The following is a 14,780-nucleotide window of genomic DNA, read 5'->3' on the forward strand; positions in this document are numbered from 1 at the left end:
GGCGTCTCAGATGTAGCTGAACTTTTCTCGGTTTTCTTTTGGCAACTCACATACATATTCACGGTTGCCAAGTTACTACAGACCCACCACTAACATATGTTTACACCAGTATCGTACTTGTAATGAAAGTTCATGGGATTAATAGACGAAATATACCGACGGTTTGCACTGATATTTACGGTTGCCAAATATTTTTACGCTTTCTTTTTCCTTTAGAAATTCTTTAAAATTTTTTTGGTGCTGAATTGTTTAGCACTTCACAAAGAAAAATACCGTCATCTTCGAGTTCGCCTGGTTGCTGGACATTCGCATTTTCTTCAACAGCTTGTCTTGTGCCGAGGATTTGTCATCAAATGTAATACCTAGTGCCCTTTCATTTATATTTTCGCGCTTGCCTTGAATTATTTTCCCACGACGACGCTATTCTCTCGATCAGTATAAGAAGTGCAGTAAAATGAAGGCTCGATACATGTGAACACATCTTATTTTTCTGAGCGCGCGCTTTATCGCACGCGCTCCTGTTGTCTTGATGATATCACAATACTTGCTACATTTGCGTAAACTAGTTCAGTTGAAAATACTGTGTCAATTGCGCGTTGGATTTTCTACTGAAAGTTTAGTCGGAAATTTGCGACAATGGGTATTTTGGGAATCTTGAAACGTTTTAACTGCTTTGGTTCCACTAAAATACCGAAGTCCAGGCAAGAATCGTTACAGACGTCTATTCCTTAGTGTCTTAATCCTTCGTTTATGTCTCACGATGACTAATATTTTTTTTTCCTCTTCACAGACGAAAAATTGCTAAGGAATTCACCAATATGCGAGAAAAGATCAGCATACTCCAAGCACAAATTCAAACCACGAGGTATGAATTGTAATTCAACTGGTGTTGAAATAAGACCTGTATATTTTGAGGTGTTTTATCTAGTTAGGAGCGTAGCCAGTCCGAGCCTACAATTTTTTCCCGCCCACTTGACTTTTGTATTAGGACTCTTGCAAAGTTTGAAACAAAAATTGGACTTTCTTCACGACATACTTTCGAGTTTTTGACTAACAAAGAAGCAACACGTAAAAATCTCGTAACGTTAATACACTAGCTAGGTAAGCATGCTTCCACATCTCTGAAAATGATACCTACATATATAACAATTCAAAGAGCTAGATACGCCTTTAACAGAAATGTCTTCTTCGAAGATAAAATTACGATTCCCTGCAACACCTTTTGAACATTTACTAGAAATAAAAAGCCAAAGATTTAATTGGGAAAACAATTTTTGGTGTCTTTACACAGGAGAGTCGTTGAATTGTGCAAGCAACGTCAAAGAGTTGAAGAAGAGAAAGAGGAGATGATGAGAAACGCCCGGGGCTACCTGCTGGCTCAAGCAGAACGGATTGAGAGTAAACCTGGCAGAACTTTGGTAAAACGCCAGCAGTCGATCTCTGATATCATGTAAGTATAGAGAGATTTTTTATCAAGTGTCATTGATTTGTGTTACTCAATTTTACTTTGTCCGACTTAAAATTGTTAGGAACGATTTTCATCGGGTAGACAACTTTCTGTCCCCAAACCCTCGATGTATATTTTCGCGTAAACTAAAGAAAAAAGTATATCTCAGGTCCAAAAAATTTCCTGTCGTAGTCCTATGTTTGCTGCATGTATAGATACGTGTCCTTAGTGACAAAGATTTTTTTTTTAACAGTGAAACACTTGAAAAAGAAAGGAAAACCATCGACTTCTGGAACGATTTGAATAACTCAGCTCACGACTTGGGAAAAGTCGCCGATACATGGAAACCTGGGAAATTGCGGCGTGTGCGCGCATTAAACGACCTGAGTACCAGCCGAGAAGAGTTTTTCGATGTTGAGTTTGCAACATGTGACCTCCCAAGTGACTTATCTGATGATAATGCCTTCTGGAACGACTTGAATAACTCAGCTCATGACTTGGGAAAAGTCGCCGATACATGGAAACCTGGGAAATTGCGACGTGTGCGCGCATTAAACGATCTGAGTACCAGCCGAGAAGAGTTTTTCGATGATGAGTTTGCAACATGTGACCTCCCTGGTTACTTTTCTGATGATGATGCCTTGACAGAAGTACTAAGACATGAGAAGTTCGAGGGAAGTCTTAGTATTACGGAACCTTCTTTTTAGAGGATATTCTGTGCTCTTTTATGTACGAAAAAAATTCATTGTGTTTTGCACTCTGGTTTTCAGAGTTGTTTAGGTAAGGTAAAAAATGACCCTATATCAATGCAAAGAATAATATGTATTAAAAGGGTATGAATTGCTTTCGTTATGTTAGTCTTTATTTCTTAATCCTGTGTCAGCCTTAATCGAAGTATACACAAATCCGACAAAATGTTATGTCTGCAGCTTTGCCAATGGTTCAGTTATTTCTTTGTCAGCCTAACATTTAACATAATTCTCTTTTGATCCAGAATAACCCTGTATCAATGGGTCACTTTTTTTTTAATTCAACGGGACAAACTGAATTTGAAAAGTTTCGTAGATTCCTTCACAGCGGTTCTCTTTTTTGGCGGATGTCACGTGACGCTTGAAGCACTAAAAAGGAAGTACGACTTGTAAAAGTTCGAGTTCCGAAAATTAAATACGAACTCTGAATACGAAAGGCCAAGCATATTCGTATAACACAGCGGTCAAACGTTGGGAATGCGCAAGGGGATCAATTCTGGCTGCTGTGCGCCAATTTCCCACGCAAAATTTCAAAGGAAAACATAACGTAACACTGAAATGCTGTCGCAAAATAAACGAAAAAAATTGAAACGTTCTCAAAAATCTGTAAAAGAAAACAACGGAAAGGGAAAGGAAAACTCAAGACTTTTCGAACACAAAGCTTATTCAAATACGAGTATCGTGTTGATTTACCATTCTGTTTGGAGTTTTACAAAAAAAAGTGCTATGCTCTTGAAATACTGTGACTTACTAGCTTGTGTGATTGTCTGAAAGCACGTTTGCACATGCGCTAACGTTTGATCCCTGTGTTTCGCATTTCACATGCTTGCAGCTTGTTAATCTTCTCTGTGTGTTTTTAGTAATAAACTCGAATATCTTCGTGGTTATCAATAATCCCTCAGTCAATTATCTTTAGCCCCCTCCCTCCTTCAAACTCAGTCTGTCAGCGACGACCGATTTCCCCCCTCCGTTCCCCCCTAAAAACAATAACGTGATCCCCGCAAAATCCTCATAATAAACTCTCCTGAGTAGGGAGACGAACGTGTCATCCATCGAGAAGATGGAGGCAAGAGGCAAAGAGGAAAAAAATGAATGCAACAAAGTAAGGTTTTATTACGATGTCACAGAACGATGCTATACAGGCTCTTGCAACGAACGCTTTTCATTCCACTAATTTATTCTTGTTTTTCTCGTTGCCATGTTCCCACCAATAACGTAGCTCCATTTTCTACCTTAAAAAGCACACACAACCCGCAATTCCTCTATTCACTCCGACGAAGGGCTAACGCTCGAAACGTCAGCTTTTGTAATCGTTACGGTGGCCAATTCACCATTTCAACTTTGTTGATATATCCAAATTATCTCGTTACTCCCACCGACGCAGCCCCAAACAGTTTCTTTCGAAACTATCAGCCTTTATTATTGCAAAGTGTATTTGCAACTGTAATTCAGTACTGAAAACTACAATTCTCTGTATCCGATTCCGTAATCATAATAGTCTATGCTCTCCACACAATCAATGACACCGAGTTATGACATATTCAGAGCAGTTTTACTGAGTAAAGACCTTTCCCAAGTATTTTCCAATAGTTACCTCTTCCTAACTTGAAACTATATTCAATTCATTTCCACAAACTTAATAATTTCCGCAAACTGTTGATATTGGTAACTCATGCATTAGAGCCTAATACAGAAAAACCATTAGGTTATAAAACAGAAAATGTAGCAATGAGTTAAGTGGGGTTCTTTCACTCTTTACTAACGGAAAGGCTAAATTTGAAAACGGATATTCTGGTAACTTTGGTGTGGTATTTTACTTAGTTTAGATTTTTCTATGCATAAATCTTACGGTGGCGGAAAAAAGCAAAACTGAAATCGAAATTTTCCCCCTCTTTTCTTACAATCCATAAATCAAGGAGGCAGAAATAATATAAAAAATAATCTTGTTTAATAATAAAAACAACAACAAAACTATTTATTTCGGCAATTAAAATACATATCTAACCCTGAATCCCTCCCGGCAAAATAGCGAAGCTAATCGAGGCGGGAGGTGAACAAACATTAGGCTAAATTTTGCAATAACAAGTTTGACTGAGCAGAGGAAATCTAATATTTTTTCGCGGTACACAAACAACTCAAAGCAGATGGCAAGAATTATTTTTTCACTTGCGCTGCCGGCCGTCTTCTCTTCCTTAAAATGTGTGATTTTCCTTTAATGAGCAATTCAAAGACCTCGAAGTCGGTACTATTCTAACGGGCGAACGGGTTTTGAAGCCCTGTAGCATATGATATGCAAATATGCCTGCTCTTAATTCTGGCCTCCTCACGGCGTATATTATAGGATTAATCAGTGAATTGCCCCCTTAAATACATACCTTTTAACGTATCAACATCAAATGATGACTGCCGGTGAAAGCTACGGTATAAGCCAGTATAAGCCGGTATAAGCTGGTATAAGCCGGTATAAGCCGGTATAAGCCGGTATAAGTCGGTATAAGCCGGTATAAGCCGGTATAAGTCGGTATAAGCCGGTATAAGCCGGTATAAGCCGGTATAAGCCGGTGTTAAAACTTGCCACATCGTGAGATAGCAACATCGGCAGGACTGTAAATAATGATACAAAGGAGGCGAGACACAGTGTAGTCGTTAGTTTTCTGTCCCTCTGGCCGGCTGCACCATGCATGATGTTGGGCACAACGAACCTTGATATATATAGAAATATAGCTTACGAATATTACAAAAACAAGGAAAAGACAATACAAAAGCTGAACCGGGTTACGATTAAAGCGATGAAAATGGCGCTGAAGCGCTGAAGCGCTGATTCTATCCCGTGCATGACAGAGAGCACCAACCAAGTGATAGTTGTCATCACTTCATAAACCCACTTGTTAATGTAACGGTGCTTCAAAGGCCGGAACGCTGCTTGGGCACGTTCTAATAAAATAACAACGAGATTAACAAAAGAGAGAAGGGGAAGTACGCGCCCCAAGCGAATCGTTAGTATTTTTATCCAGTCAACATCAGGCCAATTGTATTTCCATAAATCACAACTGTCACTTCCTGTCCTTACAAGGAATAAAGGCGGTCCCATTGCCCCAACCAGCATGTCGACTATGGCCAGATGGATGATCAAATATGTATACTCCTACGCTGTAGCTGGCGCTGCTTCACGAACACAAAGATGGTGATGATGCTGGGGATGACTATGGGCAGGTATTCAGCCTTGCGGAAAACAAGCCATGGAAGGCAACGCGATGCGGGAACCGGCATCCACTGATCGTCACTGGTGGTGTTAAAAGCCATTACCCGTCTCCTGCATCTATTAATTGGTTAATTTGGTTAGGCAGGGGACGTTAAAGAACCCACTCACGAGATCACTGGGACGTGGTCTGGCCTGTTTACTGGGAACTGGGGGGAGGGGGCATCTTCAAATAAGTTTCCTTCGATTGCATTGTTTGTAAACTGCTGATGCGGTCCGGCCAAAGTCCCCCCAAAAGTGTTGTGATGCGCATTTGATCATATCTACATGTTAATTTGCGCAATATATATATTAAATTATTATTATTAATTATTATTATTATTATGTTTCTGCTGAAATTTGCAATACACCCTTAAAATCATCACTTTTTAATGAAAGGAAATGTGTTTGACAATGACATAATTTTTTTCCGGATTGATGAATTAGCAAGCTTTTTTTTCTTCATCTTTTTTTTAGCCTTTAATTTAAAACTTTAATTGTGAGTACCCAAAAGGCTCAGACTCATGAAACTTGAGACACCTGCTAAACGTTCGCTTAACACCCTGATTACTCAGCATATTTATCTTTTTAAGTATTGCGTGACTCAGCCCGCGTCTATTTTTAAAAGGCTGATTTTGCATATAAATGCAATGCTGAAAAAAGCCATTAATTATCAAATTACAGGCAATGGAACACTAAAGGCCTTACAGCTTTCAATTGCCAAAATTATGCTCGTGGGTCTCATTTATAATCCGCCATTGCGCAGTTTCATTCGACCGCATCGTTGGGTTTCGACTTCGATTTTGATCATGAAGTTTTTTTTGTTCAACAGGCGCAAATCCCCGTCTCTGTTTTTAACGCCAATGCACTCTTTTTTCTTCAACTTTTTACTCAACATTTTCTCAAAAAAACTCCGCCTGCTATGATTAGAAACGCGTACATGTAATTTAAGTTGCATCAAGGAAAATGTTACAAGCAACTGTTTAAAAATACTCTCTCGATTCCCTTGTCATACTGTTTGGCCTTTAGGGCAACTTTGTGAAATTCCCTGTTTAGTTGTTTCTCTAAGATAGCATTTCTCTTACATGATAATTTAGGTGGAATGAAAACCTGACAATTATGCTTCATTCCTTGAATGGAACAGACTACCTGACACGATACCATGATTGACACTGATTCACTGCCACGTAACAGGTCACCGTGGCACAAATTAGGCAGTCTTCAAGGAATATAACTTTTTTAAGGGTTGATGTTTGAATGGCCAGTTATTTCTTCGCATACACCACAATTGCAGTTCGATTTCTGTGGACAAATTCCTAACATAATTGAATCGTATGGAAAAATAGCCTACCCCGATCGAAGCCAAAGAAAGCACTTGCAATCAAAGCAAGGTAACTTATGTGATTCGGTTGTATGTATGTACGCAAGATGAGTTTCCAGCCAGGAGAGCTTGGCAATCCTTGGTACAGCTATGGTAAAATAAAATGAATTAACCAGTCTAAAACTTCAATAGATGTAATGTTCCTTTTAATCCCCGCATTACATCCTGCTTCTAGTTAGAACCGAACGTTTTAAACGTTGCTTTTTTACTAGATGTCTTTTCGAATTTGAGTAGCCACTAAGTCTTGTATCTACATAATTAATTGATATATGTAGGAAATTGTAAGTCGAGACGTTTTGTCTCTGGACGTGTTTCTTTTATTTTTTCCAAGTCAATAAAGATCTTAACAATCTATTAAAAGCAAAGATGAGTTCATTAACATTAACATATGGCAGCTCAGGAAATGGAAAAACAAACAACAAAGCTGCACTTTTCGAGAATTTTGTCGCGTAGTCAATTGCTTGCCTATTGACTGAATCGAACTGCTCGCCGCCCGTTACATTTGATCAGCAGACGAGCCAATATATCGTCTGCGCGCGATAGGTAACCCGCGTTTTTGGCGGCAAAAGGAAAAAGATGCGACGAAGAGTGACGCGAAGGAGAACAGTAAAGGGAACAAGTGAAAAACCAGAATTATTGTCGAAATACTCAACGACGATTAGCGGAAGAAGTTAGACTTCTAGATGAAGAGGACGGAGCTCAAGAGAATAGCTGCATGGAAATGTAAGACAAAGAACTCTAGACGTGGAGAATGGATGGGGACGGATGCATGAAAGAAGATAAATCAAAATTTTTTACTTACTTTTCTTCAACACTTCTTCAAAACCAGGGGAAAGCCAAATAATTATTTACTAATCTTCGTTCAGGAACTTCCGTTTACAGCTTTTCCAGTAAGCCTTAGTTTTGCTCCTAGATAATTGCACAGTCCTTGCTGGGAAAAGCAGCTTACTTTTGAGTCAGTCCTAGAATTTGGGACAAAGAGGATGAACTATAGTGTTCCAATTCGAAATGTCTGAGACTGGCCCGGAATTTGAAGGAATTTCTGATTTCTACTAAGCAAAGTGACTTTGGCATCAATTGCATTTTGTAGGTGTCCCCCTCCCCCCACTTCTCGGCAAAGGTGTTCAACAAAATCACTCTCTGAGCTTGTACATCTGGATACCGGAGATTAGAGTCTCATTCTTATATTTTATCATTTATCATACATTACTACAAACCCCAGTCATGTATAAGATCTCAAACATGATTTTATTGTTATTGACATACCTTGATTTAGGTGAGAAAACAAACATGATTTCTCTAGTTACATGAGTTGTTAAGTAATTGCATTTTTTTTTAAAATAACTCATGGTGTGATCTGCTAATGAACAAAAAGCCAAATTGTGTTCTAAACCTCCTAGCCACACTGCTATGACATGTGACTCCTCATTCGCAGTAGAAATACAATAATGTAGACTGGAAAGGGTTTTTCTCTAGGTGGAGCACTGGTGTTGAATTTGTTTTCATAAATTAAAAAAAAACATTTTTCCTAATAGCTTAGAAATATGTTCAGGATAGATTTCATGTTACTGATCACTCAAATTCTACCTTTTTGTTGGAAATCTGTCAATATGCTTTTTTAGGGGGGGAGGATGGTTGTACCAGGTAATTCTGTACTCTGGCTGACTTTTGTTCAAAATTGTGTCATATATGCTTTAATTACCGTTGTGGAGCATTTGGTATTTAGATACTCAGGCTCCTCGATTGACCCGCATTCGTATGCCTTTCTCCTCAAAAATGTTTTTTCTCTAATTTGAGTAAGATATTAGCGAGCATGATCCTTCCACAAAGAGAACTTTGATATGAGAAATTTCTCTTGCCATAAATTGTCAGGGATTATATATTCTTCCTTTTGGTAGCTGCAAAAATCACACCCGGCACTCAGCTTGCATAGTAGGTCTCCTAAATATCTTTTTCTTCTTGACCCTAACCCTAAGCAGTGATGGTTGTGTAAATTATTGTCATCTTATTCTTGCTCTGTCATGCAGTAAAGGCATTGACATGAGCTTTTTGAATATAGTTTGGGCCGATTTTGATAACAGAAATCAAGATCTTGAGGGCAAAATGGTTCAAAATCTGTACTTTGCACATGAATGGGACACAATTTTTGCCTTTGCGAGTGGGTAATCAAACTCCTTCCCAGTCCTGAAAGGGTAAGTGCCCTCCCATTGTAATGATTTTTCACTTTTGACCCCAACTCCTCTCGTATATTCTCAGGATTTATCTAGGGAAGTTTTAATGTATTTGGGTGTGTCAAATCTTGAGCCGTTAGTTGTGAAAAAAGTTTACCGTTGAAAAAAATGTTCTTTTAATCACAAAGAAGGGAAGTTTACTGTTAGCCGTAAAGTGGCCAAATTTTAACCGTTAACCGTCAGCCGTAAATTCCATCACTCCATTGACAGTGATTGAGACCCTCTTAACGAATGGGGCAGCAAAATGCGCGAGAACTTGCTCAATCAGACAGTCTTCGACAGCTTTATTTCACTACAAAAAAAATCAAATGTCTCCAATATTCACTGGAAGCGAACTTTTCTTAAACTGATGCACTCTCTTTTACCTTCCTCGTTAGGGGTTGTTTACATTTTTCTTCTCATTTACATTAGTTCAAATTTACATAAATCATTATATTGTGTTATTCAGCACGGGTGAAAGGCAAAATTGAATATCAAGTGTTAGGTCTTGGTGCGTCTTGAATGACGAATCAAGAGACGCATTACATTTAGTGACTATCATGTTAATTAAGCCAAAAGGCGCTTCATTCCGGTTCTCTTTTTAGTACCTCGTTTTAGGGTTCCAATTTTACTGTGGAAACAATCCTCAATTAAAAAAGGTCCATCGTTTAGTATTAGTATTCGGGCATAGTCAGTAAAGTGCATTCAACTGATATTTTTGCGTGTGTGAAGACTAATACAAACTTGACTTCGTGAAGATATTAGTTTATGAGATGCATACGTTTATGACGTAAATCTCGCGTTCGCGCAAATGCCAAGTGCAAATAAACTGCAGTTAATAAATGCAAACTAACCGCAAGTACATTCTACTGAAGAAAACCTCGGGCCCCAGATTGTTCGAAGGGTGAATAAAGGTAGCCACTGGATAAACCTCTATCCGGTGTGTAATGCAGTGCGTTTTGTTTTTTAACTCTAAGGTCAGGTATGCAACACTAACTGACTTGATTCGTTCATAGTAAGTAACTATGATTCGTGTAGTGTCAAGGAGGTGCCAAGGTCAGTCTCAGTAGTAGATGTAAACCAATGTCAACCGTTTGCAATTTCCAGCTTTCATAATCTGTCTCCGGTCTGCACTAACTATGATCCGGGTAAGTGTAGTTTTGAAGATTGAGTAGTGATGTCCTAAACAACCCTGAACAAGCGTTTGTCATCACTTAACGCGCACAATGACTTCTGCTATTGTTAACTTAACAAGAAGGTTGTCCAGATATCAGTCGTTACGGAAGACATGTCTTTTTAGATAATACTCCTTCAAATGTAGATATTCCTAAAGCCACCAATTCCCCTGGCCTGGCTGATAACTGCTCCATTTCCTTACAATACAGCAAAGGCAAGGCAAATTAACCTATATTTTTAATTAGACTGCACCAATTGAGAATAACATGTTATAACAATGAACCTATTTAAAAGCTTGAGTGAAAGGTATAAAATTAAAACTAGCGAAAACAGCCAAAAGCCTTGAAATCATTTTTAACAGTTAAATGTCCTGGAACGCTTCTTAAATCAGAAATACCAATCATTATACCACTTGGTGGGTGCAACCTTCATTTCCTTTCAAACGCCCCTTGGCACCTTAAATGATCCATTAGGCTAATTGTTTATTAAAGAAGAGACCACGGTCGCTTGACCGGCCCATTAGCGCATTATTAGTGCATGTGGTCAAGGCGAATCGTGTGGTCCCATCTTATCATTTCTAGCATTTAACTTGGCAACAACAAAAAAAAAACTCACAAAATACACTTAGTTAATTGTTCTGATGTCATGCCTATTCCTTTATTGTCTTTCTGAACGTTCTATATGTTTGATGCTGGTAAACACTATGAAACAAAAAGCTGTTGAATGTTGACTTAAGTCCGTTTGTTGAAGCGGCGAGTAGCAATGATTTATATTACAGAACGAAAAATGTATTAATTTAAACCGATTGAGCGACTGTCCACAATCGGTTATATTTTCGAAACTAACGATTTCCTGCGGAAAGATAGACTTCTAGTGGTCCTTTCCATACATTTTGGAGATCAAACTGTTTATTTTAATTAATTTCTCTTTGATTGATATCTTATCAAGCTCACCCAGAAGACTTTGATTTTGTAGCCTAATCAATTCATTATAACCCAGTGATGTTACATGTGCCCGCCTTCGGCGACCCCTTTTATGTAGACTGTGCTCCATAGTTCCGCAAGAGTAGTTTCTGTTGTTGACCAAATTTCTGTTTTCCAATTTCTTTCGTGTGCTAGTAAGATATGAAACGTTCAACGAACCATGACTGACTTTCGTGTGCTAGTAAGATGTGAAACGTTCAACGAACCATGCCCCTCAAATAATTGTGACGCGACTTTCAAATAAATTCAATTGAACTCTATTTAATTTAGTTGTTCAGTATGTAAGCAAGTTGGTATCGTCATACGATCTGATTGACAGTGTTCAACAAACTTCACTTGTAACAGCGCGCCAAAACTAGAAAGAGGTTTGTGTGTAAAAATAAAACGATTGAAATCTCTAGAGATCTTTTGTACTTGTAAAGACCTAATTGTTTGATTTGTGTCGTAAGAACCATTTCTCAGTCAAAACGTCGAAGCAAAACATTGATCCTGCTAATTAACACGTATCTCTTTTGGTATGATCTTTTTTCTACACGAATACTTTCGAAAGGTTTCGGGTATTTCACTTAAGCTTGGTTTCCATGTAATCGTACAGCTGGCGATAATTGCGCCAGATAATGCTCAAGCCACTAGGACCAGGTCTAGTCTACACGATCTAATATGACCTGCACGATAAAAACGACCACAATCCTCTCGCTTCAATCAAGTTTGTGCGGCCGAGCAAGGTTAGACTAAATGCCCGGACTTTCACAATCGTCTTGAAATCAAGAGAGCTTCATACAATCCAGGAAATCTTACGGAAACCATATCTTTGGACGCAACTACATTGTAACTACAGTAAATACAAAGTTAAGTCATTTCAAATAAAAGCTACTAGCATTCATATCTCTTCAAGAGTTACGCGCAAGAATTATATGTATCGGTATGGCCGTTTGACTTTGACATGAGTTCACTGCCTGATTTGCGTAAAACCTTGTAGATAACACGTAAGAAGGCAGTACGGAACTCCTTGTTAAAGCACGTGTAAATAATGGGGTTTGCTGCGGAATTGCTCACTGGTAGAACGTTCACAAACACTATGACTAAAGCGGTGACGTGTTTTTGTGGTAATCTTGAGAAACAATCTTGACAATACTGCCAAGTGATGAAAATCACGAAAAAAGGAAACCATGAGAGAATAAAGACCCCCACAACGATTGCCAACGTTTTGGTGGCCTTGAGTTGCTTCATGATCTGAAGTCCTGACGAGCGTCGCGGTTTTGAGTCAGTTAGCGGATCATTACTCCGCTTCCCTATTGATATTCCTCTGCTGCTGGACGCGGGTGAGCTGACGATTCCACTGGTCTCTTCGTTGGCGTCTTGATCAGACAAAAAGTTCACGGCGATAGCGTCCCTATCTTTCTGTACCTGCCTCGCGTGTTGAATGGCGATATTTAGAACCAGAACGTAGTTGAAAACAAGAACGGTTAACGGGAAGAAGAACGCAGCCACGGCCAATATGGTGATATAAATCTTAGCTTTTATGGAGCATTGGGGTTCTACGATAATGGTTTCAGTTCCACCCCACTTAACGAACGACAAACAGGCAACAATCAATGCGAAGACCCAGACAAGTATAATAATCAAAGTAGCTCGCTTAGTGGTCATGTTCTCGTGGTAAGTTAGCGGCCATTTTACAGCAAGGAGTCGATCAAAGCTGATACCTGTCAGATTCAGTATAGAGGCACCACAGCATACCATGTCGATCCAAATCCAGTACTGGCAGCCAGCGAGACCCAGAATTTCTGGCCAATGCTCCTGGTTTATCGTCTGAGCGATTCTGAATGGGAGCGACAAAGATCCCACAAGCAGGTCGCTTACCGCCAGAGACACAATTAAGAAATTGGTGGGCCTGCGAAGACGAGGGAAGTAATAAATACTGAGGCAAACCAGAGAGTTTCCAAGTATGGTTAGCACCATGACAATCGTGTTAAATGTCGCCGAAGCAATGGTGCTAGCTTGGGAAGGTAATCGCGGTGTTACACTTGTGGGAGTGGTTAAGTTTCCCGTGAAATTCATACTTAAAAAAGACACGTTCTGTCTGCGCAAGTTTTCCACCTCGTCTGGTAGTGGTTGTTTTAACTGTGGAAAGAATACGCGGCTCACGTTAATTTTGATGAACATTAGTCACTTTGAAATACGAAACAAAGGCCTTAACGTTTGTAAGTCGCAATTTTCCTAAGAACAAAAGGATCAACTGATTTCGTTTTGCAAATGAAGTGTGGATGATCGTTATCCAAAGCTTACCGTGACCATTTTTCGACAACAATACTCTTTTTGCTTAGAAATCATTGTTTCCAGAGTAATCATTTATTCTAAAGCAAAACTTACCTCGTGTCAGTTGGGTAAACTGTGTTATCGTCTATCTGCTCAAATTAGCTTTCAGTTGTCACCGAAACTGCTGTTTGTGGTACAAAAATGAATAGTGTTATTATATACCAATATGCATGATCATTAGGTATGCTTTTAGTTTTGTTATCTTTAAAATCCAGAGGGTGCACTTTAATTTTGGCAAACGGTGAAGCTTTTGAAATGTCGCTATTTTGCCACGGGAAAAAAGAGAGCACTGAATCAAATGTTTGATTATGTCTGTTATCTCGTGGAGATTGGCACAACTTCGTGTCAGTCGCGCGTTCTCCGTGATTTCGTTCTTTGTTTCAACTGAAAGGCGAGATAAGATTCGCATGAATGAAATTAATTTTCTCTTTTTGATAATCGAATGAAAACAAATCGGTTTTTTAGATGCAGACGTTGCAAAATTGAGATATCAGGACCGGGTCGAGATGGAGCGGATTTAACGAGAAATTCTTATTAGTTTGCCGGCAAAACAACAACATCCATCTGTAATTTAAGATAGCGAATTGCGAGCGGCGACCTATTCACTTTCCCTTTTTTGATTCTTTGTTATTTAGTGGACCGCTATGCTAGCCTCTCATACACTGTTTACTTAAGTTGATGACATGGAGGTGGAACAAGACTCATTGTCGCCGATTTTTTGAGTCAACATTTTGAATTAGGAGCTGATTTAATAATTTATTTTTCAATTCCATGTCGATTTCTGAAGATTTAGCGTCAAAAAGGCTCTTTACTCCCGGTGGGAAAGTTTTGTTATGATAATATTGACAAACCGAATCTTTGTTTTGAAATGAAGGAAATAAGGCGTGGTGGACTGTGTATGCCAAAGACGTTTTTCAAGTTTAGTTTTCCATATTCCAAAAGGATAGTTATATACAGTAAATTTTTGGTCAGAAGTTTGTGACGCCAGAGAACTGATTTTTTTTTCTCTTTTGTGACATCTAGATTTTTCAAGCTCATTGAAACGATAGGATTCTTTCCCGAAACTAAGTCCGTTTTTCTCACACTGATCGTGTTTTTATTTCATTATTACCATTATTATTCATATATTTTTCCTTTTTTTTTGGCAGTAAGCTGACGCTCTTCTCTATTATAAACTATAACACGCGTGAAACTGATGTGGCCTGCGCAAATGATGTACAAAAGAAAACAAAATATTGCCATTTGATTGTTTGATTATTCATTAGCATTACAGCAGTTCT

The 14,780-nt window shown here is 38.8% G+C and overlaps 2 protein-coding genes across 14 annotated transcripts in view; one reads left to right on the forward strand and one right to left on the reverse strand.

The window, feature by feature from the left end:
• The first annotated feature begins 557 nt into the window (after nucleotides 1-557).
• Nucleotides 558-2,295, forward strand: LOC111333510 (uncharacterized). Its single transcript, XM_022939103.2, has 4 exons — nucleotides 558-701; nucleotides 791-865; nucleotides 1,292-1,450; nucleotides 1,701-2,295. Exons 1-4 carry the CDS (start codon nucleotides 637-639, stop codon nucleotides 2,152-2,154), a joined length of 753 nt encoding a protein of 250 aa, XP_022794838.2. The 5' UTR covers nucleotides 558-636; the 3' UTR covers nucleotides 2,155-2,295.
• A 7,011-nt stretch (nucleotides 2,296-9,306) lies between these two features.
• LOC111333486 (putative G protein-coupled receptor No18) overlaps nucleotides 9,307-14,780 on the reverse strand; it is a 37,351-nt gene continuing 31,877 nt past the window's right edge. For 10 of the 13 annotated variants that reach the window (XM_022939073.2, XM_022939068.2, XM_022939070.2 and 7 more), the window contains 2 exons: nucleotides 13,555-13,624; nucleotides 9,307-13,305 (listed from right to left, as the gene is read on the reverse strand). In XM_022939073.2, the coding sequence (XP_022794808.2) occupies nucleotides 12,082-13,242 (1,161 nt within the window). In that variant the 5' untranslated portion in view covers nucleotides 13,243-13,305; nucleotides 13,555-13,624 and the 3' untranslated portion in view covers nucleotides 9,307-12,081. The remainder of the gene's footprint in view (nucleotides 13,306-13,554; nucleotides 13,625-14,780) is intronic. The other 3 variants (XM_022939078.2, XM_022939077.2, XM_088755416.1) reach the window with 1 other exon arrangement.

This window comes from Stylophora pistillata, chromosome 3 (assembly GCF_964205215.1).
Source record: "Stylophora pistillata chromosome 3, jaStyPist1.2, whole genome shotgun sequence".
NCBI lineage: Eukaryota > Metazoa > Cnidaria > Anthozoa > Scleractinia > Pocilloporidae > Stylophora > Stylophora pistillata.